Source organism: Centrocercus urophasianus, unplaced genomic scaffold (assembly GCF_019232065.1).
Source record: "Centrocercus urophasianus isolate 14NV4802_14NV808 unplaced genomic scaffold, USGS_Curo_1.0 seq_11, whole genome shotgun sequence".
Lineage (NCBI taxonomy): Eukaryota > Metazoa > Chordata > Aves > Galliformes > Phasianidae > Centrocercus > Centrocercus urophasianus.
Genome location: NW_024884253.1, coordinates 24,772,520 through 24,792,306, shown reverse-complemented (window position 1 = coordinate 24,792,306; position 19,787 = coordinate 24,772,520). Strand labels below are relative to the sequence as shown.

General features: G+C 35.8%; 1 protein-coding gene across 1 annotated transcript in view; it reads right to left on the bottom strand.

The window, feature by feature from the left end:
* Nucleotides 1–19,787, bottom strand: part of CNGB3 (cyclic nucleotide gated channel subunit beta 3) — a 56,579-nt gene that overhangs the window by 7,630 nt on the left and 29,162 nt on the right. The window contains exons 6-15 of the mRNA XM_042834651.1: nucleotides 19,459–19,671; nucleotides 17,483–17,529; nucleotides 16,469–16,555; nucleotides 15,035–15,099; nucleotides 12,688–12,810; nucleotides 6,197–6,338; nucleotides 4,369–4,528; nucleotides 3,848–3,945; nucleotides 2,696–2,779; nucleotides 1,111–1,229 (exon numbers count right to left, since the gene is read on the bottom strand). Coding sequence (XP_042690585.1) covers nucleotides 1,111–1,229; nucleotides 2,696–2,779; nucleotides 3,848–3,945; nucleotides 4,369–4,528; nucleotides 6,197–6,338; nucleotides 12,688–12,810; nucleotides 15,035–15,099; nucleotides 16,469–16,555; nucleotides 17,483–17,529; nucleotides 19,459–19,671 — 1,138 coding nt within the window. The remainder of the gene's footprint in view (nucleotides 1–1,110; nucleotides 1,230–2,695; nucleotides 2,780–3,847; nucleotides 3,946–4,368; nucleotides 4,529–6,196; nucleotides 6,339–12,687; nucleotides 12,811–15,034; nucleotides 15,100–16,468; nucleotides 16,556–17,482; nucleotides 17,530–19,458; nucleotides 19,672–19,787) is intronic.

The following is a 19,787-nucleotide window of genomic DNA, read 5'->3' as shown; positions in this document are numbered from 1 at the left end:
GCACTTGTATTGTATTGTCACACAGAGAAACACTTTTAAAATAACCTTCTTGTCCTTATCTGATATAGCCTCACTTTCCAACTCAACGAGGAAGGTCTGTATTTATGGGGTATATCAAGTGTTCTCCATGTGCAGCTCTGAGAAGGCTCTGTGCACCCACTACAGAATAAATGGGAAAGTTTCCACTACCGCAACGGGAGATGCAGCAGAAGATAAATATAAACCTAACACAGAGCTGATTACCACTTTTGAAAAGATGGATTAAGGCTACCTTTAAGAGGATTAACAGTAACAAGAGTGCAGCTGGAAGAAATCAAGAATCCAGTTTATCACATGCATCAGCACATGTATTTTGTTTCTTTCCCTCAGTCTGACCTCAGTAGGGGATGCAGTACCTAAAATCTAGCTCTTACTTGTCTAACTGGTGAACAAGGCAAGAAGAGCTAATGGATTTTGCAAAGCAGCTATGTGGAGAATATAAAAAACTTTTGTAACTGCTCAAGGAAAGTTTTCTCCTCCAGAGAAACTTAGACTCAAAAACCTGGTCTGTCAGCCCTTTTCTTTTTTGTATTCTCTTAAACAAATACATATGAAAATGTAGATGCTGATTTTCAGCAACTTAATCTCTACTTCAGCTCATAAATGAATCAATCTGTATTGCTATTTTAGATTTGTTACCTCCTTTGTTGGAAATTAGCATTTTTACTCCGTAGCGTGTAAGGGCAGCTAGTCTATCTATACAGGCAATAAAATACATTCGGTTCCGCCTTTGTGCAGACTTTGGAATAGGAAGATATGCTCAACCTTTTAAATCCTGAAGGAGAAATCCATCCATGTATCCTTGTGTACCTTGTTCTGAATACTGATTATACATTATTTGTTGTTTACAAGTCTGAGGTCTTGGCAGATTAGTCTCTGATGTTTCACTTACATGGACTTTCTCTCACTTATCTGTACATCTCTGCTCAGCATTCTCTTGGTTGATCTCACCCAGCTTTCTAACTTTTCCGTGCAATCTCTCGTGCTTACCAGAAAGAAACTAAACATTTATTTAATCATTCATTATTTAACCACTTCTGAGGAAAGTGTTATTAACACTGGTGGACCAACCTGATCTCCCCAAATACAGCTCCTGCTCGTAGTGTAACCAGGACTTTTGTGCCATCAGGGCCTCCAAGGACTTGAACTTCACCTTGTTTGATGATATACATCTCTCTGCCAATTTCTCCCTAGACACAGAAACGCATACATAATGATCACTGTTTTTTGTTTTTCTTTTTAGAGTAAAATCATCTGACAAACGTCTGTGTAAATGTCTCTCCCCTTTCTCATGCAGAGTTTTACCAGCGTTGTGGAGAAATAAATGTTTGTGCTACTTTGCCTAGCCTTGAGCACAATTGTGAGGACTGACTTTGCGTATCTGATTGATGTAAGGCAGTGTTTGAGCAGGAGTTAAACCATCCAGGCCAACCTAAAAAATGAAGACTAATTACAGCCAGGATTGTATCAGTCATTTTCATCTTCTATTCTAGTGGAAACAAAAGTAATTCAGCAGCATATTTAATGAAGAGTAGTGCAAAAAAGCCTGTGCTTCATAGTTTTCATTCTGTTACTTCCAAGCTTCGCTTAACTAATTTACAAGGAAAATAAGAATAAACAGCCGTTCTAAAATTTGTGACATTCTGTGTAATGACTGGATGGTTTAAGGGATTATAGCCTGACTATTATCTTCCACAAGACCTGCTAAGATTCATCAGTATCATCATAAAAAGCAGGCAACCTGGAGTAAACATGATTATAACAGTACTCTTTGTATCTCAGTGACAGGAAAATAATTATTTTTCTGCTTATATTACTGGAGTAAAGCAGCAATTTCAATTTAAAAGTGAAAATGCACCAGCAACACCACCAGAATTGAAAACGTATGGCTTATACTTCTATCTCATAATCTGCTTTTGCAAACCTGTCAGAGCCTCCTAGGTGAAGTATGATGAGGCCAATGTGCACCCACATAGGAGGTGCTCCCAACTCTCAAGTTCCAACAGGATTTTATTCCCTACTACAAGTTACAGTATCAGTAGGATTACCTACTGATGCTGGGGTTGTTGGACCAAACAGACTTGGGATCACTTGGTCGGAAGATGAGCCATCTACCTTTCTTATGTAAGGCCATGCATGATCTAAAATCCTAAGGGACAATGCAACAGCATTCGGCTCACAGTTTGGAGATTGCACGGAGTGAATACAGAGCAATGTCCTGCCGTAGGGAGCAGTATGGGATGCACTGTATTTTCTACATTCTTGGGAATTCAGCTTCAGAGTTTGTAATATGCAAATGAAGCACATGCAAAGCATCACAGATTGAGATCTGTAGGCTGTTTGTATATATAACTGTACAAAAATTGAGCTTGCTCCATTTTAAATATCGACTTCATGAAGTGTCACCAGATAAGTCATATTTACAGTAAGTACTTTCCCATGCTACTATAATTTGTTACATAATAATAAAATCCATATTGTCTTGTTCTAGGTTGAAACTTGAGAGCAAATTTGTTATTATACACATAATCTTAATTATTTTTATATTATCTACTTCACTCAGAATTAATTTTATTTGAAGGCTACTTTTGACCTTTATCTGAACTCAGTTTTCAAAAATACATATTATTATGCGTTACTACACCACAGAGCTCACCTTTTTGCAGACAAAATCACCAGGTAAATACACAATGGATTTCAGCCTTAGCAGCATGTCGTATATCATCTGAGTATCACACCCCTGTCAAAAGAATTATGCTGTATTGATTCAAGAACACAAGTGATTATTAGTGCTTACACTGGATAGCAAAGTAGTGCATGTATGCTCCAGGGTTTTGTAAGAGGCAGGTGAAAGGAAAACGTGGCAAGGACCAGCTCATAAAGGAGGCAAAAGTACTTTCATTTCAGATGCTAACACAGTTCTCTTTGGGTTGAATATCTCTAATTTCTTTTTTATTTATTTATTTATTTTTAATGCAGTAAGCTTCTGTACATCTAAGTTTGACTGCTGTGGAAATACAATATTATTTGCTGTGGGTAGCAGATCTTTTAGAGATATATTTATATATTTTTTTAATACTGATCCAGAAAAAAAAGCAGATCATGTAAAATGTTGGTATGAATCTGTGAATGCCATGTCTTTAGAAAATATTGCAGAAACAGTTCTACTGTTTAATGTTTAAACAGAGATATAATGATTTCTTGCAACTGCCCTAAAAAAAAACCTGTTAAGCTTAATGTATTTCAGGATTACTTCTAAAAATGCAGTCTTCCCACTTTTTGTGTCACAAATCCAATGTTAAGTACTGCATTAAAGCAGTCTCTCTGGAAACCTATCATGATAACAATGAGGAAGTTCTTTGAACAAAATGTTTCTGAAATACAGCTTTCACTACATTGAAGTTATGTTCTCAGAACAGGTAACATTGGTGATCTCTCAGGCAGGGCTAAGCAGTAGACAGCAAGGTGTACTGTACCAAAAATCATATTTTTCTGTATCTGGCTGTGGTTAGTAATGTTCTGCAATCACTTAGGATCTGACCATAACATCAGCTTTAACGGGTCAGTATGACAAGACTGTTTCTTAACCTCATTTGGTCTTTTTTATCTCTGATTTGACACACACACACAAAACCAAAGTCATCCCTTGGCTTTTTCCTGTCCTGTCTCCCCTGACTTAGGTATATAATAGACATCGTTCGCCTTGAGTATTAACAAACATGTTATTTTGTGTAGCAAGATACAAAAAAACAAGGTTTCCAGCCTACAAGTACCACACATTACTGCATTCTTTTGTTAAAGTACTTGCTTTGAATAGGTCAACTTTATTGACAATGGCAAAGTTCACATCAATTGCAATGGCTAATTGCATTTTGGTTGGCATCTGCTCCAGTAATTCTGATTCATCTGAAAAAGAAAACAAAAAACATCAAAGCGTTGTTAGATGGAAAATATGCAGATATAAAGGAAAGAAAGAATGTCTGTAAAAATGAGCATTGTACAGAAATATAACTTCACAGAAGTCAAGTGGTTTGTGAAGTAATTAGTGCATTCCTGAGTTCAAATGAGGAAGATGGCTAATATGCCTTTACTTTCTTTTGTATTATGTGTGCTGTCCAAAGATTTAACTGGAGTATTATGTAAATTAATAAAATTTGTGACGTAGTGTCATATTACTTTGGAGTTTTTTGCTTTTCTGAAGGAAACTGAATATCCTCCTCTCACCTTCTCCCATGAAATTCAGTAAAGAAGAAATGTACATTTCACCTTATAAGCATATCTGCAGAGATCGCTCCAAGCTGCAACGTAAATGGAATTGGAAAGTCTTACCCAGCATTCCCTGAGAGTCCCATGTGTATTCATACCAGGTTCGAACACGATTTTGAACTAGTTTTGGAATTGAGTATGTGTTCATATAGGAGACGGTGTTATCCATACAGGAACGGTAGTAGTTCTGTCCTGCTGTAGCTGCTCCAATTACATCTCTCATCTGCAAACATCAGTTATGTTACTACACATTTCAACAAGCAGTCTTCATTTGAGTATCTTGTCAACAACATAAAAAAGGAGTGAAACATTTGTTTACAAAACTCCTGATTAATTATGCATTCAGTTCTATGTTTTATAGAGTTGCTTCATCTGCTTTTTCAAAAACATCAGACATAAACTAATTGTGAAAGAAACAGCATGCATTATAATTTTTAAATAACTCATTTGTGTTTTTCTGCTTATTCTTCTTTTATTTCTAGAATTGAATGAAAAATACCTGTAATAAGGCTATTCTGCATTTGTTGTGCCACACAAGCTAGAAATGAATCACATTGTACCACAGAATCATAAAATTAATTTGAAGGAGACCTTAAAGATCAGCAGTTCCAACCCCCTGCCATGGGCAGGGCTGCCACCCAGCAGATCAGGCTGCCCAGGGCCCCATCCAATTTAGCCTTGAGTGCCTCCAGGGATGAGATATCCACAGCTTCTCTGGGCAGCCTGTGCCAGCACTCACCACCCTTTGAGTGAAAAATTTCTTCCTAAAATCTAACATCAAATTTTAAAGCCATTCCCCCCTGTCCTGTCCCTAAAAACTGGGCCAAACTTCTGTAATAACTTTGGCTGGCACCAAGAGAACTAATATCCTGCCAGTTTTAAATTGTTAACTGAATCTTGATCAGTCTTAAAAATCCCCTTTGGGCCATAAGCTGATCTTAAACATTTTTGTTCAGGAACATGATTTGACATTCCAACAAAAATATAATTTATTTTGCAGAATGGCTTAATACTGCAGTGGCCCAGTGTGCTGCTGGGGTAAGTTCTGCTCCTGATTACAGAAATAAAATTCATCACAAAAGAAATAACAGTCTTAAAGAAGTGCATTAAACAGGAATAGTTTAAGATCTTTTTATAAACAGGAATTGCAACAAACTAAAATGAAGCTGTTTTTATAGTAAGTTTTGATTCCACAGTTAACTACACTTGTTGCCAAAAGCAAATCTACTTTGACAGTTATGTCAAATTAGCAAAATATAGACTTACACCCTTGTAAACTCTGAAATTTAAGCCAATAACTTGTACCAGTTTTCATCTTTATCTTTTCCTCTTAATTCTCCCAATAGTAGACATGTATGAATCAAAAGATCTGGAATGATTTGTACAGAAATCCAATATAGTTTGACATAGGAGTCTCACTATTCGTTTTTCTGGAGGCAAGGTATTTTAAAACCTATGGATTTAAAGTTCAATTTTAACAGTTTCATACTGGATATCATTCATGCTGGATTATGCTTGTTTTAAAAGTATAACTAATTTGTTTTGCTATGGGCTTTTTCTTTCCCTCCTGGTAAATGAAAGCCAAAATAAATATTCAGTTTTCTGGTTAACAAATATTTTGTGTCTTCTGGAAGAGAGCACAATTCTAGTCTGACAGAAATTCTGACATTTTCATTAACAGCTTTAGGTCAGCCTGTGAGCAAAAAGTTACAAAACTGGGAAATCAGTTAACACATGCAGTGATCAGAAGAATTAGTACGGATGATAGTAAAAAGGGGGATATTCATAATGAAGCTGAAGTTTTTCCTGGAAAAAAATAGAACAAAATTGGATGTATTATCTTTACATTGCAGTACTCTGAACGTATATAGTTATTGGATTTTTGATGTACCTGACCAATTAAGCTGGAGAAAACGAAGACACCCAAGAAAAAATTCAGCAGTTGAAAAACTATCTCAAACAATGTTTGTGGCTCTGGAAGGCCACCGATGGTGATTAAAGTACGAACTGCCCAGTAGTAACACCTCAGGTACCTGTGGATACAGACAGAGATTTTGTTATCCACTGCAGGTACTAATACGATTGAAGCTAAATATATACATGCCTGGGTTGGCCATTTCAGTGATGCCTTTCAATCCAAAAACCTTCAACATTTTTTATGAACAGTTATAATTTTAGTTGATACAGTTATGTAAATCACATTGAATAGAATGTTCTTACTGACAACAAAATGCAATATACAGAGAATGCATCAGTTGTTTCACATTCTCCACTCACTTTGTGGAAGAATGCAGAAGACTTCTACAGGTGAAACTACCTGTGTAGAAATAACTGCATTAGAATGTGACCAGTGAAGATGCCAAGGAGTGGGCAGACTTCAAGAAGACTTGGTGTAAAGACTTGACAGATTTTATGAGTAGCAGACTAGATGCATGCACGTCTTGAAAGTGTCTTCTGTGGTTTCATTTGATGATGGCAGTGAGAAGCTTTATGTTGTGTATGACAAATGAAATGCAGTCACCTAATTTTTCTGTCCCCTTATTCACGTTGCTTCTGAGTGGTCGTTTTTTGTCTCTACCTCCAATGTCATGTCAAATAGAAACTACACCTTCTCACAAGCTGCATGTTAGTCCAGCTGCTCCAAACCTCTCTGTAATGCAGCACCAAAAGATTGGCTTCTGCATTAACTTCTCCTAGTGGTTGCCCTCCACTACCCTTTCTACCTCTCCAGCGAACATATTCTTGCTTTCTTTACTACTTTCCCCCGTTCTTGGGAAGAGCTATCCATGGCTACCATGTGAACACCCTTCAAGTTTTTCTCAAAAATTCTCTTAATCTGGAAGCCAGATATAGCAGTAAGCAATGGTCACTCATTAAGACTGTATTGTGACTTGTGGGTTATATTGACTTTCACTGTACTCATTTGCTTTATCTCACTTCCTGTACCCTAGAGTGAGTCCTTTGACCAAAGATTTTTATTCTTTTTTTACAGTTTTCTTTTTGGAGCCCCATGCATACAAGAGTCTATTCCATTTAAGTTTATTTAAAAAAAAATAAAAAAAAAAAATGGACCTGTACAGAGTTAATTATTCAGATTTTATGAGAATAGCCATACTAAATCTTTATGTAAATAAATTGGCATCTCTATAACTCTTTTTAAAATTTCATGCTAAAGAATGGTACTATTAGTAGTGTAGCATCCTCCATAGTATGCATCTGGGGATTAATTAGTTTTGATCATTGCCATGAATGTGCTGTTGTTTCCTTTTTTCCTGAGTGAACAAACAACTGTTGTGGGAATGTTTTTCAAGACCTCACAATCGTTCACTCGTTAGAATTTGATTTTATAAATCTCTATACAATTAGATTTCAACTTTTATAATGATTAAAAGTATGATTTCCTATCATTTCACTGGTGACTGTATCTGAAAAATCAAGGTTCTCTCTACTGAGATTTATTGAGTTTGAAATAAAAAAAGCAAACAAAATCAAAACAACACACACAAAACAAAGGATTCCCCTCCACCCCTCTACCCTTCCCCAAAATAAGAAAGAAGAAATTGTTTATGAGATGAGTGTTTTGAGACTATCATGTATCATGCATCTATCATGCATCTTCTCATGCGTGCCTGGATTTTGAGGTCCCCTGATCTGATTGCAGTCTTCAGGTGTGCATTTTAATTTTGTGGTTCTTCCTTTAAATCCTTTCTCATTAAAATATGAACTCTCCTCCTAAATGATCCATCTAATAATACTATTGGAGGGTCAGTTTTGTGCAATTAGAAGAGAATGAACTCACAATAACAACTAGTTCCAATGAATAATGTTCCATTTTAAATTACTTGAATGTGCTTTCAAATATTTCACCTAAAACATCAGAATTTACCAAGCAATTTTTTTATTGTTTTCACTGCAATCATATTTTTCTTGCTCTCAGATTTATGAAATGCGGTAGTGGTGATTACTTCTGTAGTTTTTGTGTTTTAGATTTTAACAGACAGAACTGAGTCTGAGACATTCAGAGTCCGTAAGTCAAAAAATTCATTGTGTATGTGTCATTTTTCCTTGTTAGAGATGATGAAAGGAGAACTAAATTATACCAATACAAAATTTTAACTTAGGCTCAAAAATAGCATCACCTATTCACGCTTCAAGCAAAATATTCGTAAGAGGCAGCTTTCACTCTGAGTTCTGTAGCACAAAGAAAAAGAAAGAGCAAGCCTCAGATCTGTGTTAGAAGAACTACAGATTTAGGTGCAAAATGATGTCTCTATCTTGTCTGAGGGGATTTGTCATATGGGGCAGGTTAATTTATTCATTCGTTGTAGCCATGAATTTTGTAGTGCTTGAAACAGGTAGAATCTATAAATATAAAAATGGAAGAAATTTGCAGTACTTCTGTGCTAATTACAGAGGAAATGAAACTAATTAACCAACTCTCTCATTCACAATGGCCTTGAATGCCAGGTTTGTTACATCTATCATGTTTGTCCATGATATAATTTCCATTCTGGTCATCTCTGTCTGACATGGAAGCAGCTCCTTGGAAGAATTTAGGAGCCCTAGCCATGCTTCTTTGCAGATTCTCAGGATTTTTGTACAGCTGCTCACCTCTTTCTGAGGACATCGTTAATGCAGAGCGTTTTTCTGGAATTTTACTTCGAAGGAATTTTTCTACTAGCAAAGTGACATGATATTCACTGTTTCTTAGGCACAGGTTTTTATTTTCTCTATTTATTTTACTGGTTTTTGTTTTCATCAGACATAACTGTTGAACAGTTGAAATAGAAGGGAACAAGTTTCCTGAGAAATTAAACTGTAAGATTTGTTTAGGGAAAGACAGCAAAAAAAAAAAAAAAAAAAAAAAGACTACAGCTTCAGTGGTATCAGCAGCTCTGCTTCCAGTGAGCTAGAGAGTCTGGAAAACATCACTGCTTACCATACGGCTTACTTGACTGCTGTATGATTACTGTTAGAGCAAACAACCTGAGACAAGAAGGGGATTTTCCTTTTGCACAGCTCAGCCAGGATGTTTATCCTTCAGGCAATCCAGGTTCTAGATTTTTTTTCCTAAAATAAGTCCTAGGTATGAAAAAGTTTAGAAATACTGCATTTAAGATACCTTCTAATGTTATGCCAGTGAAAATATCTTCCTCATAAAAGTCTATTTTAGAATATGCTGAAATTTTTACATAGTTTTGGTTAATCTGATAGATGTATGAAAATTTTGTTCATACAGCTGTCAGATTTTAAGGTGGTATTCACACACTGAGTGAGGAATTATTTAAGGGCTCCTCCCTGATTACAAAAAGGACAGATTTGAAGTAGAATAGAGATTTTATTAGGTGGTGTTCTAATGATGTCCTTCTTCGTACTTATTTTTTCCTGGGTGACCTATTTGTTGAGTAATAGTGGGCATGATGAGCTCAGACAGTGAGGTGTAATCTACAAAGGCTTATAGGAAATATAGCTACAGGCAGCAGGTCTGAAAGCATTAGATCTGACGTCTATAAGGCTTGGGCTGAACTTTCACATTTTTTTCCAGAGGCACAAAATGATCTCTACGGCAAACACTAGGAGTGTGACTCTTCAGAGTTTTTGTAGGTTTATTGCTGATGTGCACATATGCAGCATCTTTTACAACATCTTTTACAGCAGTCTTACTGCATGCTGGGGGAACACTGCAAACCAAAGGAGTTTAATCATTCTAGGCACATAGAGTGATCATGTTAGCAGGAAGTTTTTCACACAGAGGGTGGTGTAGCACTGGAACAGGTTGCCCAAGGAGGTTGTGGATGCCCCATCCCTGGAGGCATTCAAGGCCAGGCTGGATGTGGCTCTGGGCAGCCTGGTCTGGTGGTCGGTGACCCTGCACATAGCAGGGGGTTGAAACTGGATGATCGTTGTGGTCCTCTTCAACCTGGATCATCCTATGATTCTATATTCTGGGATTTCCAGATACCTGCTAAGTTGCCTCAGAGCTGGAAGGCATCAATCTATAGAGAAATATTATTAATATGCAAATAGATGTTTTGATTAGTGTACATGCTGGGGAATTTTGCATTCCTCTCATGGATGACTTGCAAATGGCACAAGAGATATATTATAAGCAAAGTGAAATGATTTATGCCTAATTTTCATGTTGAATAGATGAGGTTGCATGAGAATTTTAGCTCCCTGGGTTTAATTTTCCTTAGAGGCAATGGCAAGGGAGACAGATATGCCTGGGGGTCAATTCAGAACAATGACATTAGGTTCCTGCTTTGACTCACTTGCTAGAGAATTTGTTCATTTTCCCAAGGAATTAAACAAATCTCTTACATAGCTGAACTAGACTGAAAATAAACACATGTGGTTCAAATTGTTCACTTATCTATAATTAAGGGAACTTTTCAATATCCTGTTGCTCTCTTCACATAAACTCTGCATCATGGTGCTGCATCTGTGATGTTATTCACTTGCATTAGGAAGGACTGAAGTCTGTTGCCTAATTACAGGAAGTTCATCAAATGCAGTTTTAATGCAGGGAACATCTTGAGTGTCTGATTTGGGTTTGTTGCAGTGGGAGTAAAGCTTGGGTTTCAACATACTTGGGATTTTATAATACAGCATGAGTTAAATTGATGTTAAAGACTAATTGTATACATTCATCACCAGTGAGGATGTGGTAGATTAATGGGTGACTGAAATGTATGGGAATATATACTCCTGTATTTTATTTCATCATCTCAGTTTAAAGACTTAAATTACTAATCTATTATTATTGTAAATATAATACATAAATATAATAAATTCTACCCTAAATCCCATGTGATTTCCATGTAACATCATATGAAAAGTGTTTCTGTCTTCTCATGGAAAACATACCACAAAATGCTAAAACTTGACCATTGCCTCTGTGCACAATTGCTTTGTCTGTGGTCAAGCTAGCAAATAATTTCTACCAATTTTTCACATGAATGTAGAATGTAGAAAGTAGAATATTTTTACTGTGAAAGATAAGAATTTTCTATTTTCTCGGCTGTTGTGAAAAAGCATTAAAAGCTTAAAGACTGAGTAAGCTCTCTACTTTGAGAGCCTTCAGGTTGCTTAGTCGTAGTTATCTTGATTTTTAATTAGGAGGCAAGTATTCCCAAGAATGACATCAACTGAAAAAGCTGTGAAAGAACTTCAATATACATTTTTCTTGTGAGATATCCAGAATACTTGATCATGTGAATAAATACCTGTGTAACTTTACTTACATAAGTTGTTCCCCTGAGCAACCTGCAATGTTCCTGCAACTAGCAATGGTTCTGCTAGCTTTCATCTGGTGACCGTGTTCAAGCTGTGTATTTTGTTGTATGTGAAAACTTCAGATGTCTTTTTTTTTTTTTTTTTTTTTAAGAGGGAACCCTAATTATAAAAAAATCAATGCTACTTTACACAAAATATGTTTTACTCCAAAGGCTATTTTTCTTACCCTTCAAAACAGTGACTTCACATCACAGTTGTGAAGTATAAAAAAATTGAAAGCAATAAGAGCATGTCTCCAAGCTATTAACAGAGAAGTGTGAAAAGTTGTTTAACGGGTAATTTATGTCATCAACAGTACATTATAGTTGGTTTTGCAAATAATGTAATTAATGAACAAATTGAGCCTCAGTGTCTTTAACCATTTTATGGTCTGTGAAAGAAAATTATTTCATACATAGGAAGTTTCTGTATATGATTTTATATAACTATACTCAGAATATGTTAGGAATTTGCTTATTTTAATTTTGCTTCCTTTCCATCATTTTAATAAGTGCCCCTTATCTGGCGTCCAGCCTTGTGCTGTCACAAGGAGTTACTGAAAAATGTGTCAAGTGTCAACACCCACTCCTTCCCACTGGGGACACCCCTTGCCACATGGTTAAGCACGCCCTTCTCCAAAGATTAAAGAAATCCGGTAGAATTTCTTTCAGAACAGTCATGATGGTGTTTAGCAAAAATAAAATGTTGCATTTTAATGACACAATGCTGTGTGGCAGAAAAAAAAATCTGTGCCTCCAATTTCCTTGAGGTATTGTTCTGCCATCCTTTTAACAGTTCCCACGGGCGCAGGCAATCAGTAACTTTAATTTATGGTTCTTGTAGCTTTCTAAATGTTTAATTAAGTTAGTGCTTAGTACTGACTCATAAACCTATAAAAGCTGAAAATAGTAAACCAATTATTCATTGCACCTGCCCTCCAAATATGTGTTAGTAGTGAAAGCTGCTCTTCAGTAGACACGGTGCTAAAACTTAGCTACCCATGCACTTGTAAAGCGACATATACCCTGCATGCAATGTCATGGGGAAGGGAGGGGACGCAGGAAGGAGCAAAATTAGGGAAAATGCTTGCAAGAGAAAAGTACTTACATGTTTCCTTGGCCGTCGTACACCCATCTAGTACTGCCAAGTCCTTCATAGTCTGAAGCCCAATAATACAAGCATGCATTAATGTGCAAGATAAACAGCAAGTATCCAGTGGTTCGAATGACCCTATAAAAGTCAACAGATTCCAAATTATAGATGACTGAATTCCTATAAAAAAAAACTAGTAGTTTTTTTTCTCCTTTTAATATGGGACCTCTTTTTTTTTTTTCTTGTGTAAACACAGTATATACTAAGAATCCACTAAGTAGCTCCCCAACTATATTTACTCTGTGAAAAAATTGCAAGCAAAAAATCCTGTCTCTCATGTTTGTCCAAGGTCAAATGATATATTTCCTAGAATGTTTGACACGGGATCATTTTTAAATTATGGTTTCCTCAGAATTTCATAATCCATTTCTTTAACTGGCTATGAAACTATATTAATGAGGCTGGAGGGTACAAATGTCTCTGTTTGCCAAATCCTATTCAAGATAGGCTCCAAATCTGTGAACCAGAGCCCAGAAATATCTGAGGTCAGAAATGAAATGTTTTACAAGAGCTTTACTAGGAAGCCTACAACAGATCTGCTGAATGGTATGATTTAGTAGCTACAGCAGGCATTATATCATTCCTAATCCCAGTTCTTATGCTTATGGATGGTTCTTCAAATAACACCAGTGATGAACTACTTAGCACTGAGTGGCTTTCTATTTAATACAGTAATGATCTCATTGTGTATCCTCTGTTCAGTGCATGGAGATCAAAAGGAAGATCTCCAGGACTTAGCTTTCCACTCAAACATTCATGTATCCAAGGGATAAACAGAAGGAAAAGTACAGGACTTGCTTAAACACTCAGACTGCTCTGTACTGACACTATCTACTAAAGCTAAAGGCAGTACAGTTTGAGTGTACAGTAACTGAGAGTGTGGTTAAATGAAAATTTAATAAAGTCTGGTTGAATTAGGTCCATAAAGTTAAAAGGAGATCCTATTTTTGTGGTTTCTTCAATAGAATGCTCTCCTTTGCCTGTTCTTCTTTTGCCATTGCATGCCCTCCTTTGCATCTCCATGCCACTGAGCAATCTGTCTATGTGCACTCTTCTTTAGGATGCCAGCAGGTGAGTGCCATTTCTCTGTTTAAATGTTGATGTGATTCCAGGACAGCTCTGCGTAGGACTGTAAGCTGTTAAGAACAGAAGATAGCTGACATAATCTACCAATATTACAGTACTGACCATGCTGGATCTAGTGCACAGGTTTGAACCCAGGCAGGTAAGCTGAGGCCTTAACAAAGATTCTGGAAGCCCTTCATACTGTGCATATTGTATTTCTCTGGGCAAGTACCAAATCGAACATAATAGGTAGATAAGATGTATTAAATTTTGCTAGCTCTATTCCTACAAACTCAAACTAGTGAGTTTGTGAAAAGAATTTTTCAACTTCCTTTTTGATTTTCTACATTACACAAAATATCTCATTTGCAATGTATGAATATCAAGTCTACAAGCATAATAATTTCTGGAATAAAATAAGATGTTAGTCTTTATTTTAATAAGATAGTATTCATGCTGCAGAAGCACAAAGGAGCACAACCTGTCCCATGCCTGAGACAAAGAAATCTGTTGATGAAAGAATCACACAGGATAATCTAGGACTGGTGACACTATTATTGGCTGATAGGATTAGTGAAAGAGTAGACGAGGTGAGTTCTAGCAACACTGACTGCTGAGGCAGCTGTGAAAATTGCCATATCCATGTCCATGAGTTGCCTGAATTGGAACCAAAATTCTGGGAAATGCAGAAGCTGAGAACAATAGACAAGAATTATAATCACTGTTTGAGATTTGTACTGAACTGATTCTCATTCGAAGATTGTAGTGAAGGATCAAACTTCCAAGTTCATGGGTAGAGCATATTTGAAGAAAAATTTTGACATAGGCTCAAGCTCATGACTATTAATTACAAATAAACAAGTACTGAGGATTTGACACTGCTATTAGAAACCTTACGATGCCATTCCTTAGCTCCTTAGCCAAAGAAAATTCTGTCAGATTTTTCAAACAAGTTAAATTTTGACAGGAGCCTCAGAGTGGTGAACATCTCACCTGAAAATAGCCTCTGTACTTGAGCAGGCCAGTTGAGATGGACAGGATTCCCCATGTGAATGAAGCTTTACATTTATTATTTGAATGATTACAATAAAGATAAAAAGATTTTTAAAAAAATCTTAAATGGAACTGTTAAAGATGTACCAAATTCCATCCTGTACTTCACTGGCAACTTATGAAATCAAACGGAAGGTATTCTGTGCCTGGGTTTGCATATTGTAAGGATTTAATAAGCACATACCTGTAGATGTATGCTTTGTCCAGGATAGCTTCCAAACGATCATTGAACTCAAAGAATGTGTTATGCTGAATGGAAAAGAAGTGAAAGTAATCCAATCACTCTCCTCCATCCCATATCTTTTTCTTCAGTAGTACTGACAGTTGCTCACATACATATTCTGAAAATAATGTAATTTGCAGCAGTCTAACTTTCTTTATAAATTTATCTAAGAGATGAACTGCAAAGCAAAGAGGTAAATTGAATAAAAGAATGTTTTGGGTGTTGAGTGCCCCACTCATTCTAGAGGTCAGATTTCTGCTGATGAATGACTTCTGCATCCTGAAATGGGTATATGAGGACCACTCTGAAAGTAATGCCTCTTATTTTATTATGTTAACCCACAATGTTGGAGAAAGATTTTGGTAGTATGGCAGTAGAGATTGAACCTTCTTGTCAATATTTCATTGCATTTTATAGCTGTGTGAGAGATGGCAGCAGAGGGGCAGTCTGACTTATAGAAGTTTGAAGTTTTGTTGCAAACTGAAGAGTACCATCATTTTGTTTTCATAGTTTCCATCTGTACCTTCAGTGTAATGAAAGCCGACTGTCAATGTTTGACTACATATGTCAGGTACAGTTTCATAAATGATTTGTAAGAAAAACAAACTTTCAGCTTGTGACACACAACTATCAATAATAGTTTTGGATGTGCATACTCAGTATTTTGATCGTGACTGTGACTGCAGAGGCAGTTTTACCAACAGAAAGTAAAAGACAATGGTTCCAAAGTCACATTTAGCCATTAAAATGGGGAAGGGAATTATGCAAAGCCTATATAGCACAGAGAGTTCAAGAAGGGTTTGTCCCTGCCTGCAAGGAACCTGTTAACCCATGCAGTGGTCTGTTAAGTATAATGAAAGGGAGGGAGAGGGCTGCTGTGTAGCCCCACCTCAGCCTCTCCATTGCACGTTCCACATCTTTGGAGTCTATAACAAAACTCTGTTTATGAATTTTATATATGCTGTGTACAGTTTATGCTGTCCTTAAAATTCACATGCTTGCTTTTCAGAATCTGTCATTACCATCAGAAGGAGAAAATATGTTGGCATTAATTGGTTCTTAAATGCATGTTTCGGATCTTTGAAAATTAAAGATGTAATTTATGATTAATCAAATTCAAATAATGAAAATGAATCAGTGTTAAACACAAGACACCTTTAGAAAGTAGGAAATGAAATCACAAGAAAAATAAGAGTAAGGACTTTGGTTGGCTAGAATATATCTTGACTTGTATTCTTTGTTGTTTATTTTACTGATGTTGCGTAGACTCAGATGATTCCTGAAGACATTTTCCAATTTCTAAGCTCCATATTCCTAAATATTATAAACAATATTTCACTGACTTTTAGAAGCATTTATGTGTGGTTAGTCATCTATCACTAAAGCAGAACTTACCTTTAGCATCCTGTTTACCCTAAATGCTGGGTTGAATCCAAAGAAAAAGTATAGAACGTCAAATGGCAATACTGATATCAAATCGAGCTGTTGAAGAGCAAAGAGATCAGTTTAAAATCCAAAATAATTGTAATGCACTTACTTGCTGTCAAAAACCTACTTAGATTAAATCATGACTGAGTATAAAATTTCAACAGTCAGCATGCTGTGCCTGTAACAACCAAAGTAGTGTTAGGGAAGGTTATCTCTTTGGAAACAGCAACAGTTTTGCTCTGCCCTACTTTTAAGTCTCTCATGTCTGAGATTTTCACCTGTTTCATAGGAGTTATTGACAGTCTCAGATGTTTGGCTATTAATACATTCTGTTATTTCAACTATGGTTCTGACAAGACTGAAACGATAGACATGTGGCTGGAAAGCAGAGGCGTAGAGAGAAATCCACATGAAATTTCTACTGCTTTTAAAGCCAGGATGCATAAAGCAGTGTGAAGGCATGGTGAATTAGACTCTTTGCTTGCAGCCTGCAAAAGCCATCTGTTGCACACAGAATATTCATCATGGGATCATAGGATCTCATTACTATTAACATTATTATTATTATTATTGAAACTGGCTTTCGTTGTGTTTGGATGTTTTTCCTTTCCATATCATCCATAGATGTTGTACTTATGGATGTATTTTAGTGGTCAATGTTGGTGATATGTGGATGGTTCAAATAAATGATCTTCGAGGTCATTTCCAATCTTAATAATCTATGATTCTGTGAATTTTACTAATTTTACTTTGTCAAATTATTATTATTTAGAATTGCATTTGTAATTATTACGTTTTAGAAGTAAATAACATTTATAAGGATGAAGCAACACCATATTCAGATAGAACTAACATGCCATCAACTCTACTCTTTCTGCTGACTTTTAAAATCAACTGTGATTTTCAGGGAAAGAAAAGATCCCATAGAATCCTTCTGACAGAAACAACAGTATTGACACCAGTAATGAAGGATCTGCTTACCCGAAACTTTACAGTGCTGTGATAGAATTTCTTCATTTCCGCTTTGTCTGACTATAGTGATGATGGAAAGAGAAAAAAGTGTAGTCAAGAACCACAAGTCAAGAATGATTTTTGCTACTCTACGGTAAGAATATTCTTCTAATAATAAAGTTTTTAATATTCCCATTAATAATGGTCTGAAAGAATGAATGGAGTAATATCAATTAATCCAATAAAGAAATAGTATTTTCATTAGACCAATTTTTCCTTAAGCTAAATTTCATTAGACCTTGGGGTTTATCTGCTTTTTATCCAAATCTGAGCTTTTGTCTAATGAAGTATGCTTTATTTGCCTCTTCCCTCTCAAAGTCTTTGTACCAGATGTTGCTTGATCAGTACTTTTCAATTCCGGGGCTAAAAGAACTTTTTGACATCAGTAGTTTCTAGAGAAATGCAAAGAATGATTCTAATAGAGCTGTACAAAATTAGCTCACTGAAAGCCAACATTAACATACTAGCATTTTAAGTATTATAATAATCAATGTTGCATTCATTAGTAATGATTAGGCATTTGTTTTTAAATTACTGTCCTTTGGAACTGATCTTGATACCTTAATAAGAAGGGCAAATCACAAGAGCAGAGAAATGTAACTATTATTATACTTACTGAATTTATACCAGGAGCACTTTAAAAATAGCCTTAAAATCTTAAAGATATTTCCATTCTGACTTTTTACTTTCACCATTTTAGGCATTATATTAAATGCAGGAGATCCAGCAGAAGATGATCTCTTCACTCACTAAAATCTTTGTATTGTACAAACAGCTTCAGTGGTCTTATTTCAGGGAAATGGAAGGTTAGCTTCCTCCATTACAATTTAAACCTTGTTCATAAAACTTGAGTTTTGTAGGATTTCAGCAAGATTACCACTTACTGAATGGCTAGGCATGGAAAAATACATTGCACTGCATTCAATATCTATCTGCACTTTATTTATGTAGCTCTATCTGAGTTTCCTCTGTAAATGTATTAGCAATTTCTTTTATGCACAATATATAGAATTTTACATAAAAGCAGTGAAGTAAATCTAATTCCAAATTGATTTTGAATATATATGATTTTGAATTTTTTGTTTATTGGGCATAATAGTGTCACATGGAAATTCTAAACTCATTTGTTCTGTGCATTTGGTTTTCTTCTATAAAATGTTACAGAATAGAAAGTAGGAAAGATATTTAAGAAAAGTTAATGCTCTACATGCCCTATTTATATGTTGAAGGTAAGCCTTTACCATTTTTCAGGCATGTGCTAATGGTTTTATTTTGCATTATTCTGTAAAAAGAAGATATAAAACAGTAGCAAAAGGCAGAGTTGTTTATATATATATATATTCCCCCCATAAAGATTTCAAATAAATAATTGTTTAAATATCCTGAGATTGTTTTTATAAAATCTTACAATCTCACTATCAGTAAGAAAACATTTACATCCTGTCCAGCTCTAGCAGAACATGTGATGTCTTCAGCTGTGATTCCTGAATAATGTGAATGGAAAGTTGAATGTTTCACATAAAACATGCCAAAATGTATATGCACATATGAGCATATAATCATAAAATCACTCATTCCAATAAAGGTGCACCTATTTACTCCTGGTAAGAAAGCACTTTATGCTTATTTTGCCTGTTGCATCTGTTATTTTCTAGTCTGTTCTACTATTTTTAAGGACTTTGATATGTAAAATTCCAATGCTTGTCCAGAATGCAGCCCAAAAGATATGCTTTCTTCTTCCAAAACTGAATAATAAAAGGTCAGAGAAGAAGAATATAGGTATACTTTGCTAACCAAAAAAGTTGTGTGGATTTGATTGTGCACATTAGTTGTGTACATTACATGTACGTGTACAAAAAGTTGTGTACATTAATAAAAAACTTAGCAGATTTCTATAATGTACTTCAATGCATAGTCACTACCTGTGGAAATCCCTCTTGCTATACTTACTATTATATCTCCACCTCTTAAAAATTGCACTCGGGGCTGGAAAACCAGCAGGTCACACAGGTAGCAGATATCACAGATGATGTCTATGGCAAACCAGTATATTGTATTACTTGGAGTTTGATATGGAAACACGTATCGAAGGGGGATAAACCAACAATTCCAATTATAGGCCACTGTCACAAGCATCAGCCAAGCTACGTAACGGCGATCTGAAAGACAGAACATTGCATTTACAGATATGAAATCACAACCTTTTCTTATTCTTTTAGACATAGTTATGTTAATGCAGTATTTGGGAACCTTCCTGCAGAGAGACCTGCTTATA